At 45.4% G+C, this 24350-nt stretch overlaps 1 protein-coding gene across 4 annotated transcripts in view; it reads left to right on the top strand.

Moving 5' to 3' along the window:
• VIT (vitrin) overlaps positions 1–24350 on the top strand; it is a 105482-nt gene that overhangs the window by 75511 nt on the left and 5621 nt on the right. For 2 of the 4 annotated variants that reach the window (XM_012653837.1, XM_012653835.1), the window contains 4 exons: positions 2751–2813; positions 7280–7427; positions 18995–19098; positions 22583–22809. In XM_012653837.1, the coding sequence (XP_012509291.1) occupies positions 2751–2813; positions 7280–7427; positions 18995–19098; positions 22583–22809 (542 nt within the window). Of the gene's footprint in view, positions 1–1218; positions 1264–2750; positions 2814–7279; positions 7428–18994; positions 19099–22582; positions 22810–24350 lie in introns of all 4 variants that reach the window. The other 2 variants (XM_012653834.1, XM_012653836.1) reach the window with 2 other exon arrangements.

The following is a 24350-nucleotide window of genomic DNA, read 5'->3' as shown; positions in this document are numbered from 1 at the left end:
TCACCCAATCTGTTTATGTTATTTACAACGAAATTAAGGTTCGCAGAGAATACGTGACTTGCTCAAGGTCACACACCTGGTTAATGGCTGAGCTAGATTAAACTCAGGTCTCACCATTAGACCAGAATGTGCAAGAGCACAGATTGCCTTTCAAAACTGCCTGGCATCTTAATCACGTAAAGAAAAATATCACCTTTTTTGAGTGTGTTAGTAATTTCAGCCTGCAGCCTTGCTGAAATTATTAGCAAAGCTGATAGCCTTTAAGAAATAAAACAGCTGATCATACTCTCAGGCTTCTGAGCTAAGAGAGGAAAGGGGGGTGGAAGGAAATGGGAGCAAGAGGCAGGAGGGAGAGAGGGAGAGAAAAGGAAACAGCCATTTTTGTGTCCTTATGAGCCTTTCTAACATGGTTATGCTGCCTTTGAGCCCCTCCTAGCGATGATTCCCCCAAAGAGATCGGGGATTATTGGGTAAGAATCTCCCCCACTACTACCCCTTCCACTTTAGCAGCACCAGTATGCAGTGAAGGGCGTTAAAGATCTTATTGCATATGGAATTCAGGTACTACTTTGCTTTATTCTGCTCGAGGCACTCAGTGAGAAGCTGAACCTCAAGAAATGAGTGAACTGCCTGCTCCCTCAGACGGTAATTCCAAGAAAGAGAATTCAAACAAACAAGTGGGACGAATGTACCTAGGATGATATAGGCACATACTGAGTGTTTAGTAAGTGTGGACAGATGGGTGGATGGGGAGAGATTTAGGGCAAAAGATCTCAAATCGATACAATGAAAATTTTCTCACAGTCTCAACAGTCCAAGAAGGAATATACCACTTTGGTTGAATACGTAATGAATTCACTGTCTTTGGAGATGTTCAAGCACCAGCCAGCCGCTGGGCAGTGATGTTGTAAAGCAGGTTGGGGAGGGGAGGCTTTGGACTGGATGAACTTTCAGGTCCTTTTGAATCCTAGGATTCCTATCCCATGATTCTTGGTGCATAGTGAAAGAAACAAAGATGCTTATGCCTTTGACTTTAAGAGCTTTAGGTGGAAAAATCGTACAGATTTCAGATTGCTTCATCCAATATTGTAGTACCGTGCTCCTTTATTGAACTTTCTGCCACAACCGGGAAACCTTATCATACTGGCAATTCCCTTGAGAGGTTCCGCTGGTTTGGTTTAAGTAACAAATTTGTTTCTTTTTAATTTTGAAAATCAGGAGAAATGGACTTCTGGAAACCTGGATCGGTCCTTTTAGACGCAGGTAATTATACAGCCCAACCTCTCGGCCATGACCGGATGGAGATGCACCGGATTACAGAGCTAGGAGAGTCCTCCTGACACAACAGGAGGGTCCTACAAAGAGCATAGTGAAACCTTCCTAGGGAGGCCCGGGGCAAGGGGCCACACTGGATAACAAAAGGGAGAAAGCAAACGTGAAGACAAAAAACCAGAAGATAGTCCCCCACCCCCAAGTGGGTGACCCTCGCTCCCTCTGGCAGCACCTTCGACTTCCTCTATTTCCCCTTCCTTCTTTGCAAAATGGAGTTCGGTATTCCCTTCCCGTGAATGGGTGTTGTTTGCTGTTTACTGCATTAAATGTTTGAAACTCCAACAAACAAGACCTCCCAGCTCTCGGCAGGAGGGAGATTTCACTGATAGGGGAGACGGAGGTGAAGATGAGGACTCGGACCTGCCTTCCTCCCCCTCCTCCGACGCGCAGCCTCGGGCGTTTCCCTGAGAGGTTCCTGGCTGCGAAATGCTGTTAGACACCCAAAGTGAATTTCTTAAATGAAGTGAGGAAGTGAGATGAGCTAGCTGACCTTTAATGAGAAGATGAAATCATGTGCTTCGCAATCTGGAAAAAATAACAAGCCAGGAGAAAGCGTACTGCAGCCAAGAGCGAGGAAAAGACCCCAGCACCTTCCTCCACTGCGAAACTTCCGGCGTCCTGAAAACCGGGAGACTCACTTCCGGTGCTGCAAGCTTGCTGTGTCTGCAAAGCCCTTGGGTCTTACGACGCCCAAAAGGCTACTCCTTTATTGCCTTTATCTCCCTCCGTGGTATATGTATGAACTTGGCTCCCATGTAATGGCTCTAAAGCACCCCCACCTCCCTAAGGCTGAACTTCAACTCACACAGCCTCTCAGAGCATGAGACCTTTTCACATTTTTACCTCTAGTCTCAAATAGCTGCGGAGAGGAGTTACATCGTAGACCTTCTTATTTGAGTTACTTTTATCTAAACTCTTCTCATCCAACCTACTTCCAACCCTCATTAGATTATCCTCCTTGTGTCTTACACGTCTTTGCTCACCGACTCAATCACCAAATGTTGACTGAGGACGTACATGTCATGGGCACAGTGAAGGTTTATACCATCAAGACATGTGCTCTGACCTCAACAGTTTCAGCATTTTACAGAGGCATAATTTACACTGGCAAAGTGCTTAGTGCTTTCCGATAAGAAAACTAAGGGTCTGATAGAATAAATGAACAGGAGCAGAACTCAAGTCTCCTGATTTCAAATCCCCCTGAGAACCCAGCAGAGTCCTGTGTCTTTAGTAGGCTGTCAGTAAATATTAATTTATTCTTATTTTTCTCAGGATGGGGGTGATGTGGAGAAGAGCATAGTTACCTGTAAGCCAAGCCCCTGAGCTGGGTGTAAATATCTGTTATGTCCCTTTCCCTGGGGTAAGGCCAGATGCTTCCTGTGCTTGTAAGTCACCAAAAGTTTTACTGCTCTTTCCAGGATTTGTTCCAAAAGAAGAATTAAGCACACAGTCTTTGGAGCCAGTATCCCTGGGAGATCCAAGTAAGTTAATTGACAACCAGAAACCCAGGGTGGCTTTGACATCTGATCTGCTCTCTCTCCTCTCTGCCCACTCACTCCCACCCAAGCCTGCCTCTCTCCTACCATGGATCTATTTATCTCCTCTTTTCTGTCACTTTGTTCTAAGGAGAAAGGGGAGCTTTTGAAGGATTTAAACTGTCTATGTGTGTGAGGGGGAGAGGATCAGATTTTTCAAACATCACTATGGCAACAGGGTGAAGAATGGTGTGGTATGGAGAGACAAGGATGGATGAAAGGAGGATATAGGCAGATCGGCGGGAGCAGTGGTCCAGTGGAGATGATGGTAGCTGGAGCTCAGAGTGGGAAATGGAAATAGAGAGAAAGGGGCAAATTCAAGAGATACAGAGAAGGAAGAATCTATAGGGTTGGGTGGAGGTGCGAGAGAGGGAGCAGTTAAAGGTGATTTGAGCAACTAGGTAAATGGTCCTGCAGTGAGGAACACTGGGAAAGGGCAGGCTGGGGGGAGGGAGATTGTTTATATCCGTCATCTTCCCTGAGACATTGGATCTGGTAGAGAGATGACTACCCAGATCTGACATTCAGAAGGAACAGCCCAGTCAGAAATGTAGAGTTGGAAGACAATGAGCTATGGTTCAAAACCGAGGCTACGAGAACAGAAAATGTGACCCAGGGAGAAAAGGTGGAGTAGAAGAAGAAACACACTAGGTGGAGGAGCAGCCACCTGAGGATACCAGAAAGGAGGGACCAGAGCAAAGGAGGAAAACCAGAAAGGTGTAGTACCTTGCCAGGCACAGAAAGAAGGCACTTGCAAATTCCTCCAGAAAGTTGCTGCTAGTCTGCAGCCACCCCTGGGCAGTGAGGCTCAATGGTGCTGCATAAATCACCTGAAGACATTTTTCAAATTAAAGATGCCCACTTCCTGCCTCATGCCTACTATATCAGACTCTGCCCAGATCTCGCTACTCATAGTGTGGCCTGGGAAATGCAGAGTCTCAGGCTCCAACCCAAACCTGTTAATTCTACAAGTGATACCAACAAGTGATTCTTTTGTTTTTTTTTTGAGACAGAGTCTCACTGTGTTGCCCGGGCTAGAGTGCCGTGGCGTCAGCCTAGCTCACAGCAACCTCAAACTCCTGGGCTCAAGCGATCCTCCTGCCTCAGCCTCCCGAGTAGCTGGGACTACAGGCGTGCGCCACCATTCCTGGCTAATTTTTTCTATATAGTTTTAGCTGTCCAAGTAATTTCTTTCTATTTTTAGTAGAGACAAGGTCTTGCTCTTGCTCAAGCCGGTCTCGAACTCTTGAGCTCAAGCAATCCGCCCACCTCGCCCTCCCAGAGTGCTAGGATTACAGGTGTGAGCCACCCGCGCCGGGCCCCAACAAGTGATTCTTATGCATATGAACCCTTGAGAAGCATTGTCCAGAGTCATTCTCAGGAGTCTTTACTCATTGAAGCTGCATAAGCAGCTCTGACAGTTATGTGACTCTGATGTATATCCAGGGTTAAGAAACAATGGCCTGATATATTGGACAACACAAAGCATTAATCTATAAAACTGTACCGTGTTGAAGAAAAACAAAGCAATTAAGAAAATTGGTAGATTGATTCCCACAGATGCTGTATCTTACCTCTTCTTCCTCATCCTCCACCTCTTCTCTTTTGTGACCGTAATAAATCACTCATACTGAATATTTCGTATCAGCTATGAAATACTAAGTCATTAGTATTGATGTTGTCATTTTTTGATCAGCATATTTTCATCTCAGTATGAGAAAGCCACAGGTCTCAATCCACACGCGCCTGAGCCAGAACCATTGTCATTTGAGACATTCAGAGAAAGGGGAGCAAAGGGAACCTTGATACCAGCCATCAGGCTAGTGAGGAAAGAGAACTAAGCAAATAGAGCAACACCTCATGTTCTTAAAACCTAGCTGTGAAATGAATGTGTCAATCCTGAACACAGGTCACGAGGTAAGAAAATAGGAAGAAAACCTGTCTGTGAGGAACCAAAACGGATGCTACAAAATCCGTGTACCTTATTCTCTTAAAAAGAAAATCCCCTTTGGCCCTTACTCTAATTAACAGTTGTTCCAAAAAAAAGATTTTATTTTAAAAGGCATGTTGAACTAATCTGCTGACATTTGGAAGAAAAACCCCACCTCAAGAGTACTTCTCAGACTTCACTGTGCACACCGGTCACCTGGGGATCTTGTTAAAATGCAGATCTGATTCTATAGGTTTGGGTGGAGCCTGAGAGTCTAGCAACTGTTAAGTGCCTGTGGGCGGCCAGCCCTAAAGAACACCACTGACACCTGCTGGCGGCAATTCACACTGCAAGCCCAGGCCTGGAAAAAAATGAGCCGGCCTTGCTTAGGGAGGATCAACAATCGGGACAGCAGTTCCGCTTCTCTTCTGCTTTATCCCGGGTGTTAGTGGCGGCTTTAAACTCCACTTCTGGATTTTATTTTCCTCTTTCACTCTTCATCTCGAGAGTCATGCTTGGGTATAGGCAGTTTGGGGGCAGCAAAGGACAAGGAAAGCCAGCTGAAAGGAAGAATTAACTGGTAGACACTGAATACCCAGGTGGACAGGAGGTATAAACTTTTGAGATCTGCTGATGAGCTGAGGCACAAACCAGTGCCCTGATTCCAGATGGAGCAGAGTTGGCCACACCCAGACAGGTCCCTGTCATCTACTTCTCCTCTGGCTTGGATTGCCATGCACCACTGTGGGATAACAAAACACAGTCTCAGATACAACTTTTCTCCTTACTCTGACAACCCTGTAGTAACACTCATCAATAAATACCTCTCGGCCGGGCGCGGTGGCTCACGCCTGTAATCCTAGCTCTCTGGGAGGCCGAGGCGGGAGGATTGTTTGAGCTCAGGAGTTCGAAATCAGCCTGAGCAAGAGCAAGACCCCGTCTCTACTAAAAATAGAAAGAAATTAATTGGACAACTAAAAATATATAGAAAAAACTAGCCGGGCATGGTGGCGCATGCCTGTAGTCCCCGCTACCCGGGAGGCTGAGGCAGGAGGATCGCTTGAGCCCAGGAGTTGAGGTTGCTGTGAGCTAGGATGACGCCACGGCACTCTAGCCCGGGCAACACAGTGAGACTCTGTCTCAAAAAAAAATAAAAATAAATACCTTTCATCAATTCTTTTGCTTAAAACTTTGTCAACTCAGATCCATTTATTGCTTTCATTTTTTAAAAGATTTTTTTTAAAATTGACAACTCTTTCTGCCTGTGGAGCTGTTCCTCCTGGAGAGTGGGAAGATTCCAGTCCCACTGCAGCCATGTGCCATGGAGAACATGGGTGATCGTGTGCACCTCAGAGGCAGCTGCTCCCCAGCCACAAAGGACATTGTTGGCCCCTGTGTCCTCTCAGTTACTCCAGCCCAGAAACTCCTAGCTTTACTCTCACTCTCTTTCCCTCTATGAAACTCTGTTTTTAACATATTTGTCTCCCAAATTGCAACTGTTAAATAATTCATTTTTCTCTTTTTACTAATCAAAGAGATATATAACTCCCAATAAGAACCTCTGATCAGCATTGAATGATCAGTTTTTATCATACTGAGTTGATATCTTTTTCATTGAGAGCAAAGAAAACACTGATTTCTATTAGCCTGTGTGGCTTTTCAGTAATTCCTGTTAGTGTTTGAAAGCTTGAAAGGAGTTTGCAGCCCCACTCTCCCCCCACCTCTGTCAGAACCTTCATAGATTCATAGAAGTCCAGAGACACTAAACCAGAACAACTATCCTAGTGTTTATCACAACGGAAAGAAGGAAAGAAAGGAAAGACAGAAAGATAGAAAGAAAAGAAAAAAAAAGGAAAGAAAGAAAGGAAAAGAAGAAAAAACAAGGAAGATCTAAGATAGCTACAAACAAGTGCTAATATCTCATAGATACATGTGGATAATTTCTTTGGTTGCCTCCCCTAGGGAAGTCAAGGAGAAGAATGGTATCAATTTTTTGTTTTACAATTCCTGCCCTCCTCTCAGCACTGGCCTTGCTGATTCTTTCATGCCTCTATAAAAATGTAACGCTTATTTCTAAAAAGTTAGGATGAGAGTAAAAGGCCACAGGCTCTTGAGAGTTGGTCTTGGTGAATCCCCGCCTTGGGGCGTCTGTATTTCTATGGTCTGAGGCCAGAAGACCATTCTGAGGGCCTTCCCAAGCTAGACTGGGATGTCGCTGCTTCTGAACCATAACTGTGACTTAGACATAGAATTCTAAAACAGTTATGGAAATAAGTACTAGCCCAAATGTCCTGGACCTTGCTGCTCAGGGAAGCTCTGCTGGGGTATAAATAAATTAATATATCCTGCATTTTACTATCTCTTTTTTTACTGTCTTTTCGTTGGAGTCTCAGGAGGCTGGTGGATAAAGAGGAATGAGAGGGTGCCCAGGTAGAGACAGTGGGAGATCATCAGAATAATAGAGTCTTTTTCCATTCTTCAGACTGCAAAGTTGACTTGTCGTTTTTAATCGATGGGAGCTCCAGCATTGGCAAACGTCGATTCCGAATCCAGAAGCAGTTCCTGGCTGACATTGCCCAAGCTCTTGACATTGGCCCTGCCGGTCCACTGATGGGTGTTGTTCAGTACGGGTAAGTGCAGTTAACATTCTGAATCCAGAAACCCAGTGATGCCGTGTACTTAATTTTATGCCACGAATATTACCAACGTGTTCTAGAGCACAGATTTGTTCTTTTCCCTAATGCAAATGTAAATGAGAAAAACTGAAACAATCCAGATGCCATTTAAGAAATCTGAGACTCCCTGAAGGAAAGGATAGGTTAATAAACACTTGTAAGTCAATGGTATTTGCACCCATGATTGGTAGAGTATTTGTTTGTCTGGGAATTAGGAGAGCTAGGTGCAAGTCTTAGCTTAGCCACTAACAAGCTGTGTGACCTTGGGCTAGGCCTTTACCTCTCTGATCATCAATTTCCTCATCTGTAGATCAAGAAAGTTGGATCCCCATTCAACTCTAACTATTAGAGCATTTGTTTGAGGTACTGCACCCTGTGCTGCTACAATCTATCCACCTGTAGGTAAGACACCTGCAGAACACAGCACTTTAGGTTGTACCTTCTGTCTTCTCCAAACAACCTGAGGCCTCTGCACTGGTGCTAGAAAAGCTCATCAGGCAATGGGGAAGAACGGGTGGGCAGAAAGATGGCCCCTGTCAGTCGGATGAGCACCTAGGTGACTGTCCCCAATTCATTTTATTATTTACTTAGAGTAAAATTCAAGGGCTCATATTGACAGCCAATCTCAACCTTCTTCCTCTTCTTTGGGATAATAAATTGCTCTTATTTCAGATTTGCATTGGTTTCTCGATAAAACAGATATACAGATATTGACAGGCAATCAACAATCAAAAGAGCAAGGATGTATAAATCTCAAATGCATGCATGCATCTCAAGTAGGTGGTCTTTTGACCAAGAACCATTGAGGGTGGGATACTCGTCACATCTTCCACAAAGGACGACTGAAAGTGGAAACTAATAACATTGACCTTGGTGCCTCTTGCTGAGAAACGGCAGTCACAGCTTATTCACTCTCCTGAGAAGTCAAAACATCCACACCTGACACTACCCAGGGGGGTCTCCAGCCCCTAAAGGGTTTCCCAAGGGCCTCCTGGAGCAGCCTTTTGACCAAGGTTGTTGTACTGAAGCCACTAGAATATTTATGTTTGTGTTGTCAAGAGAAATAAACAAAAGCTTTATTTTCAAAGGAACCTATAACATTTTTTATTTTTAGAATTAAATTCCAATAACACATTTAGTACTGTCTTCTATTCATGTGAGGAAAAATTAGGAGATTAGTTAACTGGCATTTGAACGTAGTCAGAGTCAGTTATATAAAAATAACCAATTGCTGCAAATGCCGCCTCTCAATGTCAAATGATCTGTCTAGAGGCTTTTGACTTGAAATAAGAAAAGAAAGATTTTTTGGTTATTGTTTTCTTGTTTTCAAAATGTCAACCCCTTCTCATTCCTGTGTTACTTTTTACAGATAGCAAACAAGGAGCAGGCTTTTCTAGGAGAAAATGTAGGCATTTTAGTGCCAGATGTCCCTAGTCAGTTTTATTGGGGGGTTCAAAACTTGGTGTGTTATCTTGCATTAAAAATAGCTGCTTTCAAAGCTTGTGTATACCAAGGTTTATAGTATAATATGAAAATAAGGTGATAAATATGTCAAGGAAAAGAAAAATGGCCTGAGAATAGTGTTGCTGATGAGAACATGGATTAAGGGACAAATGTAGCAGGGAAGGGAAAAACAATAAAGATGCCTCCCCTAAAATCATTTTCTCTCACATTTTCCTGATGTGATCACCACTCACAGGAAAGAGCTTCCCCCCATGCTTTTCAATTTTACTTTCTAAAAAGTCCCTTGCTATCTGCCTTTTTTCCGTCCAGGGTCCTTATTAATTTGGGGCACTTTAGGGAAACGTGCGTGTGTCCCTCCGTTTTATGCTCACATAAGCTAATCCATCATCTTCTCCCTCCCCCGGCAACAGGGAGTAGAAAACACAATGAGCCGTTGCCAAGGCTGTCTGAATTCTGGCCTTAGCTCCGCAGTGTGACCTTAAGCAAGTCACTTAACCTCTCCGCGTAAGTGCTGCCATCTGTAAAGCGCGGAGGTCAGAGCGGATGATTTATCAGGGCTCTGCCGCCCCGGTGTTCTGCGAGTCAGTGACTGGCTCTGTATTCAGAAGACATCCAGTAAATGAACGTGGGACTAACAGACTAGATGAGCCACCTCCGCCTTCCTTCCAGCCTCGGGGGCCCGGTTAGGTGGGAGGATCAATGATGAATTGATGGGTTGCGCTGAGGTTATACACCCATCCGTGGAACGTGGGAAATGAAATAAATTGCAGGGCAGCCTAAGAAGGGCGTGAGGAGGCTGAGAAGAGAGGCGTTCATCCGGCTGAGGTTGCCTTTGTCTCAGCTGCCTGGCTGCCCTGCCTGGGTGGCTGCCTTCAATCCTTCCTTTGTCGGGTGGGATTGGTGTGTACAGAAAAAGGGAGCGAGGCAGGAAAGGGTAGAAGGTAGATGCAGATCTGTGTTTCTGGCCAGTTGGGGATCTGATTGCTCTCGTGGCATTTTGGGTCCTCTCCGGCTTCTAATGCCCTCTTTACTTCCACTTGAATCGCCCCTGCTCTCTTGGAATCACAGCCCTGAGGCCTTACAGAGCACCTGGTTCTTCCTCACGTTACAGTGAGGAGATGAAGGCCTACAAAGGAATGACCTCCCCGTCTAGAACGAGCACTCAAAAGACAGGCCAAGGCTGAGGAGGACCCAACCACAGGAGGAGGGCTGGTGACTCAGAGTTCCTCCTCCTCCGGGACCACGAGGACTGGGACCCCACAGGATTCCCTCCCTTGGTTTTCCTTAGGAGAGTGGAGTCAAAATTTAGACTTTTAAATTTAGAACTTAAAAGACTTAAGCTTAGAATTTGAAAGACTCATAGTAAATATTAACAAGAAACAAAAGGGAAATAAGAAAGAAAAACACAAGAAGTATTAAAATGGTATGATTTGCAAAATGCGGTGCATCCTGATTCTTCGGTATCCTACTTGAAGATCTTTTGTGTCCAAGGAACAGAAAACCACTCCAGGTAGCCCAGGGGAGTGTTCACAGGACTGATGGGTCGTGGGTCATGCCTTCCTCCTCCTCTCTGCCTTCTCCTCTCAGCAGACCAGCACTCTCTGCCAGGCTCTCGGTTTCCTCCATAACTTCACCTGGTGCTGGCTGAGTTCCCACCTCTGCTCCGGGCCCAGGGACGGATGTCTCAACCACCTGCAGGGCCCCCAGCCCACAATCGTGTTAACCTGTCAGCAACCACAGTGTCCCTACCACAGTTATTACACACCCCCAGCAGGAGATGTAGCATAGGATACAGCCTCAAAGAAGTTGAGTGACTTCCCCGGGAATACTAAGCTAAATGCATGACCGGGGGAGAGGGCAAATATTAATCTTGGGTTAATCCATAAAATGCCAAACAAAATTGTCTTCAAAGCAAAGATTTTGCTTATCTACGAAGAAAGTAGATGGGCTTTCTATCCCCTGATGACTGAGACACTGTGCTCAGCCCAAGTATCAAGCCCCTGTCTTGCGGATGAATTCTAAGTTAAAATTATGCAACCAACATGTTCATAATTGCACTTAATGCCAACAGATACACTAAAAGGCTAAATGAAAGAACAGCCAGGGTAAGCAGCTGTTAGGTGAACTCTAGTAAACAGAATGACTGTGGCCAAACAGCTTGCATTTTAGCTGCAGCCTAGATCTACAGGTGCTAAGTGTCCTCTAGACGTTCCGTATGCTTTCATTTTAGGCCCCAGTTTTAGTATAAATGGAACAGAATCACATATGCTCTTCATAATCGAATGAGATATCAAAATTGGGAAACACTTTTGGGATAAAAGGAAAACGAAATAGACTTTTCTTTGCTCATGGGTCTGTGACAGTTGCCCTGTTTTAGAGAGTGGCTCTGAGTGGGGCTGCATCTCCTTCGTTGTCCTGCTTCTCAGGCCATCCAGCCTCAGCCCTGGATGGAAGACTTACAGTCACGCCTTCATCTGAGCATAGAGGCTCCCGTAGGTCAGCTGAGCCACCAAGGGCAGGATGATCAGAGTGAAGGGAAGAAGCATTATCCAGTCTGGTATGTTAGGCAAAATAATAACCCCAAGGTTGTCAATGTCCAAATCCCTGGAACCTGTGAATGTTTTACTTCCTATGGCAAAAGAGACTTTGCAGATGTGATTAAAGTTAAGGACTCTGAGATGGGGAGATCATCCTGGATTATCCAGATGCCCTAATCTAATCACACAAGTCCTTAAAAGTGGAGAACCTTTCCCAGCCATTGGCAGTCAAAGGGAGATGCAACATTGCTGGCTTCAAAGACGGAGAAAGGGGATGTGGGCAAGAAACGCAGGCATCCTCTAGGCGCTGGGAAAGACACGCAGACAGAGTCTCCCTAGAGCCTTCAGAAAGAAACACAGCCCTGCCCACACTTTGGTTCTAGCCCATGGAGACCCGTGTCGGATTTGGGACCTCTAGAACTGTAAACTAATAAATGTGTGTTGTTTAAGCCACACATTTAAGCATATGGTCATTTGTTACAGCAGCAATAAGAAACTCATACAGCTGGCAACGAGGACCACTGTGTCTCATTCTCGGAGCCCACAGCAAACCAGAGTATGGGGCTGGGGCAGAAGACGCAGCTGGGATGGGGCTCAGTAGAGGTGAATCTCAGAGTTCAGGAAGAGGCTGCCTGGGCCCTGACTTCATGTTACCTGGGAAGCTTTTAAAAAATGCTGAGGCCCAGGCCCCATCCTAGATCTATTAAACCAGAATCTGGTAAGGGAATGAGGCTCGGGACTTGGTATTTTAATCTCTAATTCTCAGGGTCCCAGAACAGCTCCCCGTTACCTGCCTGGGCTGACTCTCCAGGGCCTAATGGCCCTTGCAAAGACCCCACCATGCTACTTCTCTCCTCTCTGAGATACAGGCAGGCGCACTGTCTAAGGAGCCCCACTCCTCAGGAACACAGAGTCTAAAGGCCAAGTGAGCTGTGAATACAAGTTGCCCAAAGATCTTATGCTTTTTCTGTTCCCTCGCATGCAGTTCTCCTGGGAGTGCATACAGAATGACTGCACTCGACTCCCACCGACGATTCCCTTTGAACTCCCTTCGCACAATCCCCAGGCTTATCCAGGGTCCCCTGAGATCATTCTCCCTCTGGAGAAGCAGATGGCCACCGCAGTGCACATTAGAACCACCTGGGGAGCTCTTAAAACTCCCAGTGCCCAGACCAAACCTCAGATCAAGTGTCATCGAAATTTCTGAGTGTGGAGCCCAGACAGCATTATTCTTTAGAGCTCCCAGGTGATTCCATTGTGCAACCAGAGCATGAAGACTGGAATATTCCCATGGCCTGTGCGTCCTCTAGCAGATCCCATGCCCCTGGCGCTTCCCTCTCCCCACAGGTGACCAGTCCAGAAGGCGGGAGCTCCATCCTCCTCCCTTTCTCTTCCCTGTCTCTCTTCCCTTCCTCTCATCACTGGCAGCCCCACTGCTGATTTTTCTGATTTTTTTTTTTTTTTTGGAGACAGAGTCTCACTCTGTTGCCCGGGCTAGAGTGCCGTGGCATCAGCCTAGCTCACAGCAACCTCAAACTCCTGGGCTCAAGTAATCCTCCTGCCTCAGCCTCCCGAGTAGCTGGGACTACAGGCATGCGCCACCATGCCTGGCTAATTTTTTCTATATATTTTTAGTTGTCCAGCTAATTTCTTTCTATTTTTTAGTAGAGACAGGGTTTCACTCTTGCTCAGGCTGGTTTCGAACTCCTGACCTTCAGTGATCCTCCCGCCTCGGCCTCCCAGAGTGCTAGGATTTTTCTGATTCTTAAAGCATCCTCTAAGACACTGAAAGCGTGATCCACAGTGTTGTCTGGGAGGTGATTAGAAATGCAGACCCTCAGACCTCACTCTGGTCCTGCAAGATCAGAATCTACATTTTAACAAGATCCCCAGGGGATCGGATGCACAGCTGAGCTTGAGAAGCTCTGTTGCCCAGACATTCCACTTCCCCAGCGCTTTCCACACCCTATGACGTGGTTACAGATCAGCAGCTGGTGACCAGTTGGTCCAGGAGCAACTCTTAGATCAGCAGACTGCATGTCCAGATTTCCTCCAGCAGGAAGCACTTAATGCAGGTTGATTTTCTACTCTTTTTGGTAGATGGGTGGAATTACTGTTACTAATAATAATTACAAAGAAACACCCATATAAAAATAAAATTTGATTATAAAACCCTACTCCCTCTTCTCTGATGCTAGGAAATGTGGAAATGGCCAATGTCCATTCGTCAAGGGCTAGATGTATAAAGTCCCTCAGCAGGTTGGCCCAGGCCACTGCACCCTGGGCAGGCCGTACCTGCTGTAGTTGCTTGAGGGGATGGGGGCAGAGTGATTTTCAATCCTCAAGGAATAGGTCTGCCACCCAACCTGCAGCATTTGCCCTGGAACATCCTCCTGATGCTACAGGCATGGTTCATCTCATTGACTAAGTCTACAAGGCATTACATTTTAGCTAGTAAAAAAATTAAAAGGTTGAATACAGTTAGGTTATTTGAATGTAATCTTAAGGTAATACCTTGTTGGAGGAAACAGTTTTGAAAGGTTCTTGCTGGAGGGAATATGATTAGTTAATATTTCTCTACTGGCATAAAAATTCATTTGAGAGGCTTTTTCCATGTGACTAAAAGTATCATGGAGTAAACCAGTAGATTCTGGAACTTTAACAGAATGGGAGCTTTAGGACTAAAAGGGCCTCAGGAGTCCTCTAGAATCTAAAGCTTCCCTAGCTTCCTGAGGATAAGAATCACCTGGATTTCTTACTAAAAAAAATTCCCAGACTCCGTGGAGTTTCTTCCGGGAGAGGCCTGGTCACCTATGTAGTTTAATGAGTGTCCTAGGTGAGTTATATCATCAAGGAGGTCTGGAGCACTGATGATCCATCTCTCTTCCCTGTCCTCAGCCTCAACCCTTCCTAGGAATCACACGTGCCCATCCCTGACAGGTGTTCCTCTTGCTTCTTAAACAGCAGCCAATTCCTATTGCAGAAATTCTCCCTTTCTGCGCACAGCCAACTCTGGCTCCCTGTAATTTCTCTTCGTCAGTCCTAGCTCTTCTTCCAAACCTAGAACAATTAACACTTTCCCCTTGAGCTATCAATCTCTTTGTTTATTTTCTTCTCTTATTTTCAAAGGAAATATTTGATGGTCCTAAGAAAAAAATGTTTTGTTTCCCTTTAATAAGAATTTGTAATAAAATTACAAATGAAAAGATTATTTACATAAAAAATTAGTGGCATACCTCTTTGAGCTTTTAAAATAGTCTCCAAGTCTTAAAAGTAACCAGGCTAGGGTGTCAGGCCATCAGCCTATATATCCTAAAAAAGGACACATGTATTCATGTGCTCTAGTCCCAAGACCTGCCACAGACTGCAGATTCATGATTATTCATTCCTATGATTTAATTAGAGTACAGTTTAGCAAAGATTTATTGGGTGTTTGCCATGTACTGAGCATTATATCATTTGCATGGGATGTGATGTAAAATTCAGGGAAGTGGTTTGATTATGTTTACCTTTAATTCCCTTGGTGCGTGAGTTTCATGCCTTTGCCCCAATCATGATTTTAGCAATTGGAAAGGGTTTCAGGAGTCCTCTGATCCAACCTTTCAATCCATTACGATAAATAAACAAACGTGATAGAGACACTGTTCTTTGGGACCTCACAATCTAGTAAGGGAAGCAGTATTTTTTAAAGAAATTCCATTAAGTAAAATTAAAAGCAGCTATTCATTAGGTATATGAATAGCTCATCTGTGTGCCTCCAAAGATGGATTCATCTACATCTGTGATGTAATAGGGCAGAGGGTGGGTGATCAGTGTGGAGCTCAGAGGCAGCATGGTCAACGCCACCAGGGATGAACGGAGAGAGGAGAGGACATCTGAGCTTGCTTTCTTTTGTTTACTTAGTCCCTGATTACCTATTTCTCACCTCCTGAATGCTAAGCACTAGGGACCAGAAGCTAGGAGAGAGTGCCTGCTGTCAAGTAGGTTACAGTCAATCCTCATGATTTGTGGGTTCCACATTTGTGAATCTGCCTACTCCCTAAAGTTTGAATTTGTTTGTAACCCTGCATTTGTAACTCAAGGCACTTTCACAGTCATATTCAGACATGTACAGAGAGATAGAAAAAAATTTTGAGTTGCCCAATGCACACGTTCCCAGCTATGGTCAAACAAGTCAACACTCTGCCTTTTTGATTCAGCGCTGTTCAAGTGCCCTTCTCACAGTCTTTTTAGTGCCACATTTTTGTGCTTGTCTTGGTGATTTTGCTATTTACAGTGGCCTCCCAAATGTAGTGCTGAAACGGTGTCTTGTGTTCCTAAGTGCAAGAAGGCTGTGTTCTTGCTTACAGAGGAAATGTGTGTTCCATAAGCTTCATTTAGGCAGGAGTTACCGTGCTGTTGGTCGTGAGCTCAGTGTTAATGAATCAATAATTTGGTACTTTCAGAAAAAGGAGAGGAAATTTGCTCATCTGTACAAGAGTCTACTCCAGAAAGTACTAAAATAACATCCATAAAGTGTGATGAAGCTATGGAAAAGAGACTAAACTTGTGGATTCAGGAGATGATAACCGATTTAAAAAAAAAAAAAAAGCATAGTGGATAGCCTTGTTGTGAGGCTAAAAGCCAAAGAAACTTATAATCACATTATCCAAGGTCAGCAAAATGTTAAACCCTTCTCACCTAATGTTTTATTATAAGGAAATACTTATATATACAATACTTATATAATACAATTAATTATCGCATACAATTAATTATTTGTAAGAAATATTAAATTTGGTCTCTTCAAAGATAAACATACGTAAAATAGGATATATATTGATCTGTTCATGAAAACATTGTGACCAGAAGCTAACAGCAACCAAACCCTGTATTTCCAGTGGGAGCAATGGCTCAGTATTTGCCAATTCGGTGCTCATGGCAACCTTATGGAACGTAACTACCAAGAATAACCAGACTTGACTATGTGTGTGGTATGGGAAAGAGATAGGCAATCAACAATTGCCCCACAAAGTGATCAACATTAAGACAGTGCCTTAATGATCAATATTAAGAACATCATGAAAATGACTAGATGACCAAGTTCCACACTAAAGACATTTTTTCTGTAAAAACTTTTGAAAGGAAGTTTTATATTTTTGCTTTTTAAATTATTTGTCTGTGATTTCTTTACAATCATCAGACTCTCAAGAAATTATGCAAGGTGAAAAAAATCTAGCCCACAGATAATTTTTGAATGTATTTAAATTTTTATAAATTAAACATTTTATAATTAATGAAGTCTATATAGTGTTATGTTTGGTGGACTGTTACATATGTATTATTGTCAGTGTTGATTTTGCAATTTTTTCTTTTGTAGCCACTAATTGTTTTGTTGTTTCAACCCATTTTTTAGGCTTTGAAAAAGTTTATAATCCTTGGTCACAAGGGAAAGATTCAGACTTTGGGGACTCTGAAGCTTATACACTTGGGGGCCTTCTTAAGAAAAAGAACACAAAATTACAAGTACCATATAAAATTAGGCCCCTTGGAAGAGGCACTATTAACTCTTCCTAGTTAATCTGCTTCTATGAAGCGCTTAGAGCCAGTCCGATAAAATAGCCACTGCAGAGGCTGCCCTGGGTACAGGAAGACCAGGTAGGAAACTATGGCAATAGTTCAGGAAAGAGAAGATGAAAATCCAAACTTGGAGATGGAAAGGATGGAAAAAATACGAGAGATATTTAAGGGACAGGTATGACAGGACGTGGTATTTGATGAGGAGGGTGTCAAGATCACACATTGCTGGGAAAACTCAATGAGTCAGAAGAGGGAATACAGAAGAGAAGATGGGTGGTTGGGTAGAGCAGGCTTGGAGGATAAATGACTTCAGGTTTGGAAATACAAACCTGAGGTGCTTTCCAGAGGGACCTATATGGGAACTATTTTACATATATTTGGGGTTCAAGAGAGAGGACCAGCAGTTTGCACTGGACAGCTATTGGCACGTGAATGGTCACTGAACCCCAGGAGTTGGTGATATCTCCCAGGGAAGTGCATAAGTGAAGAAGAGATGCATGATGAAGCTAGCACCCTAGGGAACACTAACATTTAGAGGTAGAGATGCACAGAAATAGAACGAAGCAATATTAATACTGTTAATTGAGTACCTGTGGGCGCCACATATTATGCAAGATGTTATAGGTTAAGAAAGCTGAGTCAGGCAGATAGATTGTCAGCTGGGGCTGGGGGTTAGGGAGACAGGTAGCTGAAGCTGGGAGAGTGGGCACGATTTGGGCTTTCCATATGAGGGGAGAAATAAGCAAAGGCACAAAGCTAGAAAACTGGGAAATAGTGAATAGTTCCTTTGGACTAGAATATAGAATATTCTGAAAATGAGAAGGAGAAAGAGGTCAAAAGTAGAGAGGGAGAGGAGGAGGGAGAGAGAAAAACAGAGACAACAGCACTAACAACATAGGTTGGAGTTGAATTATGGATGCTTTAAAGCCAAAATATCAAGTTTAACAGGGGGTACTTCTGATAATTTTTGAGCAGAGGAACTTTGTAGTCAGAGCTGAGACTGAACATGGGAAAGAGTCCTCTGGCAGATGAGCACATGAGTGGCATTGCAGAGACCAACGTAGACAATGATAGAATCAGCCGGAAGCAAGGGGGCCTGAACTCTGGGGGTTTCCGTAGAAAAAGTGAGTGGATGTATGCAGAGTAATTGCCAGGACCTGAGGGGCGGGGACTGATGGGCTTTATCAGTAAGTAAAGATGGGTCTGGAGTTGGAGCCTGGACGGCGTTCCCACTGCATCCTGAGCACAGGTGCGCACACCCACCCTCCGGCACCACTCAGCTGCTCGGCAGAGACTCGTCTCTAGAGAAGGACTCTCTCATTGTGTCTCTCCACTGAATTCATTCTGACTCCTCCCCAGTTAATCTTTTTCAGTTTTCAATAAAGTAGATGTTGACCTTCTGGGTGAGATTTGAGTAGTCTCACCCAGTCACAGGAGCCACAAGCTGAGAAAGGTAGAGCGGTCTCCTTGGCACCACTATTCACTTGCAATTCCAGTGCTAGGAGTGACCCAGGGAGCAGCTAACAGCTGAGATTCTCTCCCTGGAGAGGAGGGTCTGGGGCAGCCTGGGGACACTGGCCCTCCACAGATGGGACCGTTACATTTGCAGAATCCCACTTGACAATAGCCCTGTTCATTAGCAATATGGATGTTTTGACGATATTTTTATCTAGATGAGGAAACTGAATCCCAGAGAAGTTAAGTGTCTTCTCAAGATCACACTGCTAGGAAATGGCACGGTAAAAGTAGAACACATGCCTTTGGAGTCCTGAAATGGCCTGCTTTTCTCCACACACGCTGAGTGGGACCTCAGTCCACAGTGGTGCATTTTGCAAACCACTGCATTAAGGCTTTGAAGCACCTTCTATTCTATTTTCATATAAGAGAATCAACCATGATGTCTGTTTTCCTCCAAAGATAATAATTTTCAGTTAATTTTTATTTCTTGCTCTGACTCTTCAGAGACAACCCTGCGACCCACTTTAACCTCAGGACTCACACGAATTCACGTGATCTGAAGACAGCCATAGAGAAAATTACTCAGAGAGGAGGGCTTGCTAATGCAGGTATGTGATCCAGATTCCAAGAATTCTATTTTGCTACCACAGTTCCCTTTCTACCTAGTTGTCTCCTAACTTTCTATATGGAAGGAGGAAAAAATAGTACTAATTCGTCAATAAATGATTCACATACCATCTGTACTTTTTCTAAAGTATTATCGTGGCTTCAGGGGGCCAGAGTCACTGAAAAGCACATGCTATGGAGTTCCAGCTCGTGTGGCTCCTTGGGGTGGCAGCATTCTTCAGGACAAGCAGGGCTGCTCTTGTGACTATTTCTTGATTGGTCTACAAGTTGTCAGCTATTTAACATTAGATTTTGTGACCAGTTCCATTCAGAAAGCCCCTCAGTGCCCCCTTGAGAGTGCTACTGTTGTAGTGATGACCGCAAAGAGAGACATTCTCTGTTTCAAGCTGAGTCTCCTATGATGTTTGAGCCTTTATGGAATCATAAGAAGTGCAAGGTCTAGTCCTCAGTGGGGCAGGTCCAGAAACTTCATTTTATGTTTTCCCGGAGGTGACTGGGCATTAGGAAATGGTTTAGCACTAACTAAGCTCAAAGACTGTCAAAGAGCCCATGCCAATGCATTAGTTTATAAACAATGGCCTGGCTTTGGGGACACTGGGAGAGAATGGGTTGACTGACCACTTCTCAGGTTCCCTGATAATCAACCTCCTACCATCAGACTCCAAAGAAATGGAGATGTGAGCCACAGTTGCTTGGTTTGGAGCACATGCAGTGAATAGAACTGTCTTCAGGGGCCCATCCACGGAGTTACGATAAATCTGAGTAATTATTTTCCTCCCTACCTCAATGTGCATCTCTGTAGTGACCAGAACAACATTAGTATCTGACAAACACAGAGCCTTTCACTTTTGAAAGGCTAAATAAACACCAGCCAAGTCATTGCTTTGCATGCCCCCAAATCAGCATTGCCTTCATCACAAACATGATAGAGTTGATTTCTGATTTGCTTTCAACTTAATGCTTACATTATCAAAATTCCAATAGAGAAAAGCTTCAGAAGGCACTCCATTTCCTTGATGAGATTAGGGAAGTGTCTTAATCCAATCAGCATGCCTTTTTTAGTGGGTGGCGAGTTCTAATTCTGCCTCTGTATTGTTCAGGGTTTGACTTCAGAGAACAAAATCCATTCAAATGATACCAGCAGAAAGAGATTTATTTCAGGGTACCAAATAGTTTTGAGAATTATTGAAAGGTCTAAAGAAGCAGACTCTAGGCTGAGCTTTCAGAGATGACTTCTAAAGGCTTCTTGAAGAACCAGAGCCTCCAGGGGAGCTGCTACCTCTTCCAAGATTGGGAAATCACCTCTTGAATTCTGCTATGGCAGCCTTTCAGGAATTTGCTTCAGCCAGGAAGCCACCCTGATCAGGAAGCTTCTGTTACAACTGCCAGCTCCAGAACCACATCCTACCTGCCCTATTTACACCCACAAAGTGGATGCTCCACACCCTACCACTCCAACACCATTGAAACTAGCAACCAAACCCAAGCACCCTGCTAACAGTGCCCAGAGAAGTCAAATACTCTACAGATACTTGTCAGCAAAAATAGAAACAAAAGTACAGCCTCTGCCTCATTTTCACCTTCTAAATCTCATGCAAGTACCTCAATTAATGAAACTAAAACAAAGCTATAAACCTAGCTGAAAGGGAGTCTAGACAATGTAGTTTTCAGATTTCTAGCTTCTACTTTCAAGACCCATTGGAAGGCAGACAGAATGTGTGTTGAGCACTAATTCACCATGACCTCCAAATTTAAGGTTAGCTGCGGTCAAGGTGATCTTATGACTCCCTGTGCACTGCCTACAGGTGCCTAATAGTAGGCCAGAGAGACTGCTTGGGTGTTGAGGGAAATTCAACCCTTGGCTATGAAAGCAGTTCTCAGCGGCCAAGGTTTTCCCTTAGCAACTGGGTTCTGAGCAGCCAGATCACATGGGTTCTCCAAGACATTTCTCCAGCAATTGTGTTTATAACCATCTGATGCTTCCATTTGACAGGTAAGATTATACCAACCAGTGGATACAGGATGCTGGCCAAAACCAGAAATGCACTGAATGTAATAATATTAGTTCTAAAGTCTAAAGAAGGTGGCTCTCAGCTTTTACTGAGATTGAGGACTCCTTTAAAAATCTCATGAAAGCTATGGCCTTTCTATCCGGGCAGATACTTATATACACAAAACACTGTATATTATTTCAGGGGTGTTCTGCCATATCCCCCAGAGCCCCAGGGTTCACAGAGCTCAGGTTAAGAGTCCTGACTTACTGTGAGAAGCCATACTGGCTCTAGGGTGACCAGTTATCCCAGTTCGTGTGGGTGAACCTGGGTTTTCAGTGACAAGACCGAGAAAGTCCTGGCAAACTGGGACAGCTGGTCATCCTAGTCGATTCTGAAAATTTCCTGCAGCCCTTCACAGTGTGAAGTATGCTCTTGGGAAAGGCACGTCAGGAGGCTTCGTAGCAGCTCATGACTATTGCACTCGGCTGAAGCAGATTGCTGCCATGGAAATCTAGGCCCAGAGACCTAGAGTAACCTACCCCATACCACACAGCCCATAAGTGGCACAGCCAGGGCTAGAACACAGTCTCTCAGTTCCTAGTGGGTGTAGCTTTTCCCTGGCCAGCCAGACCTATGCCCCTGGCCTGGAACCAGAGAGGAGAAACCACTGACCCCAGAATACAGCCCTTCACAGCCAGCAGCTTCTGAGCCCCCGGCTCACCCCAGGCTGCAGGGGTCCAAGACAAAGCTGCTGTCACTCCAGGCCAACTCCTCCTACCCTACACTCTCTGAAACAACATGGGGCCAGCTTAGGGGCTTAATGCGGGTCCAACACCCAGACAGAGAAGGGGCCCTTTTATTCCTGTGAAAGTCTTTCTCATCTGCTCGGTTGTCCCTAAAACTTTCTTCAAAGCAAGAAACAATTAGAAGTTAAAGGCTTGTGAGCCGGGCGCAGTGGTGTGTGCCTATAATCCCAGCAACTCTGGAGGCAGAGGTGGGAGGATCGTTTGAGGCCAGGAGTTCAAAGTTGCAGTGAGGTATGATCTTGGCACTATGCTCCAGCCTGGGGAAGAAGAAGAAGAAAGAAGAACGAAGAAAGAAGAAGAAAGAAGAGGAAGAGAAGGAGAAAGAAGAGGAGGAAGAAAGAAGAGGAAGAGAAGGAGGAAGAAGAGGAGGAGGAGGAGGAGGAAGAAGAGGAAGAGGAAGAAGAGGAAGAAGAGGAAGAGGAAGAAGAAGTTGTTAAGGGTTTGAAATGAAACTGAAATGGGTAGTGGTGATGGTTGCACAACACTGCAAATATAATTAATGCCACCAAATTGTACACCTAAAAATAAAGTGGCTTAAAGACAAGAAATAAACAAACTGGGGAGGTAATGAGTGTGTTTTTCTGGACCTCTTCGGGGGCTGTGATCTGTTCCTGTACCTACAATCGGCATGATCACTCCAAGTGCAAGTTTTCTTTTTCTTCCAGGCCGGGCCATCTCCTTTGTGACTAAGAACTTCTTTTCCAAAGCCAATGGCAACAGAGGCGGCTCTCCCAACGTGGCCGTGGTGCTGGTGGACGGTTGGCCCACAGACAAAGTGGAGGAGGCTTCGCGACTTGCAAGAGAGTCAGGAATCAACATTTTCTTCATCACCATTGAAGGTGCTGTTGAAAACGAGAAGCAGTATGTGCCGGAGCCCAACTTTGTGAACAAGGTGTGTATTACAACTGCCCGAGACCCACCCAACGTGAGGGCTCCCTGTACTCTGAAAAGTTGTAACGCCATCGGGGTTGTTTTCTCGTTCCTGTAAATGTGTGTGAAGCTCGCTTCTAGGCAACTGGGCCTCCAAGGAGGGACTCATAAGTCTAGAACCTGGAAACCTCTCAAAGCAAAACCCCACAGCCACCCGAGCCCAGAGCGTGGGAGGAGAGGGGAGGAGTGGTGTCCCCCAGGTCTCATGTAGAGGTGCTCCCTTGCTCCTGCCACTGCCCCAGGGGCCTCGCCCAGGCAGTCCAGAGAGCCTTCACACATGCACACGAGCACACGCATGAACACGTACACAAGTGTACATACACCATCTCACAAGCAGACACGCATACACACACACACACACACACACACACACACACATACCCTTACACATATACACTGCAAGTTAATCAAGCTGATAAACAAGAGAAAGGAGGTATTGAACCAGATCAGTGAGATCTGTTTTCAAACACTCCTGCTGGCTCCCATGCAGACACCGGCAGGAGATGGGGTCCCGCAGGTGGAATCTAGGCCTCCCGCCCCTGCTCCACCGAAGCTGCTTGGCTGTGTGTGTTTTACACAGTGGGAATCCACGTGAGCCTTCTTCCAGAGAGAAGGCTCCAGCTTTGAAAAAACCAGCCAGCCTTGGGGTGGGTTGTCCCCGAGGCCCTTCCAGCTTTAACATTGTACGTGTTCAGAGCCAACAGCACCCAACCTCCTGCCCCACCCCAAACTGCTGACCGCTTTCTGCTCCTTGAAAGTCCCTTCTCCTGGACGTCCAGGATGCCGCATGGCTCTTAAGTCATTTGCTCTCTGCTTTTGTCCGTTGTATAGACGTCCCTGGGTCTCAGCCACTGGCACCCTCCTCTTCCCTCACGGGGCTACTCCCTCCAGACTCCCCCCTCCAGGGCCACAGCTTCGGCCTTGTCTCTCGGGCTCTCTGGCCATCTGTTTCCAGCCAACTGACTTTCCTCCAGCTGGTGTCCTGTCAGAACCTTAAATCCTGCCTGTAACGGGCCAAGTTCATGATCTTCCCCACCCGAACTCTTTCTTCCTGTGGACTTGCCATCGGTGGCCCCACACCCATCCCAGGGGGCAGGGTCATCGCAGAATCCCCGTCAATGCTCCGTCACTTCTCTCTCATCCCTCTGCTCTTCCCCGTGCTGGCGCTGCCTGCCTCGCTCAAGCTAGTGCTCGGGGTCAGGTGTGGCTCCCTCCTGGCTCTCCCAGTTTAGCGTAGATTTCACAATGAAGCCCACGTCATGTTTATGATGGGTTCCTCCAGTCCTGCGGGGTCCTTGCTCCAAACCCGTCATGGTTCCCCATTGCTCTTGAGGCTTTCTGGAGGGTGGTCCCAACCCACCTTCCCGGCCCAGCTACTGTGACCCCCGCCACGGGCCCTGTGCACCAGTCACCTGGTCCTCTGTCCACGGCCAGCACCGCTGCTCTCTCCTGCCCTGACTTTACTGCCTGGTGGGAATGCTGCCTCTCCATCTTTCGGCCAGA

The sequence above is a fragment of the Propithecus coquereli genome, unplaced genomic scaffold (assembly GCF_000956105.1).
Source record: "Propithecus coquereli isolate 6110/MARCELLA unplaced genomic scaffold, Pcoq_1.0 Scaffold43, whole genome shotgun sequence".
Lineage (NCBI taxonomy): Eukaryota > Metazoa > Chordata > Mammalia > Primates > Indriidae > Propithecus > Propithecus coquereli.
Note: the sequence above shows the minus strand (reverse complement) of the source record. Positions and strands in the feature narration are given on the sequence as shown.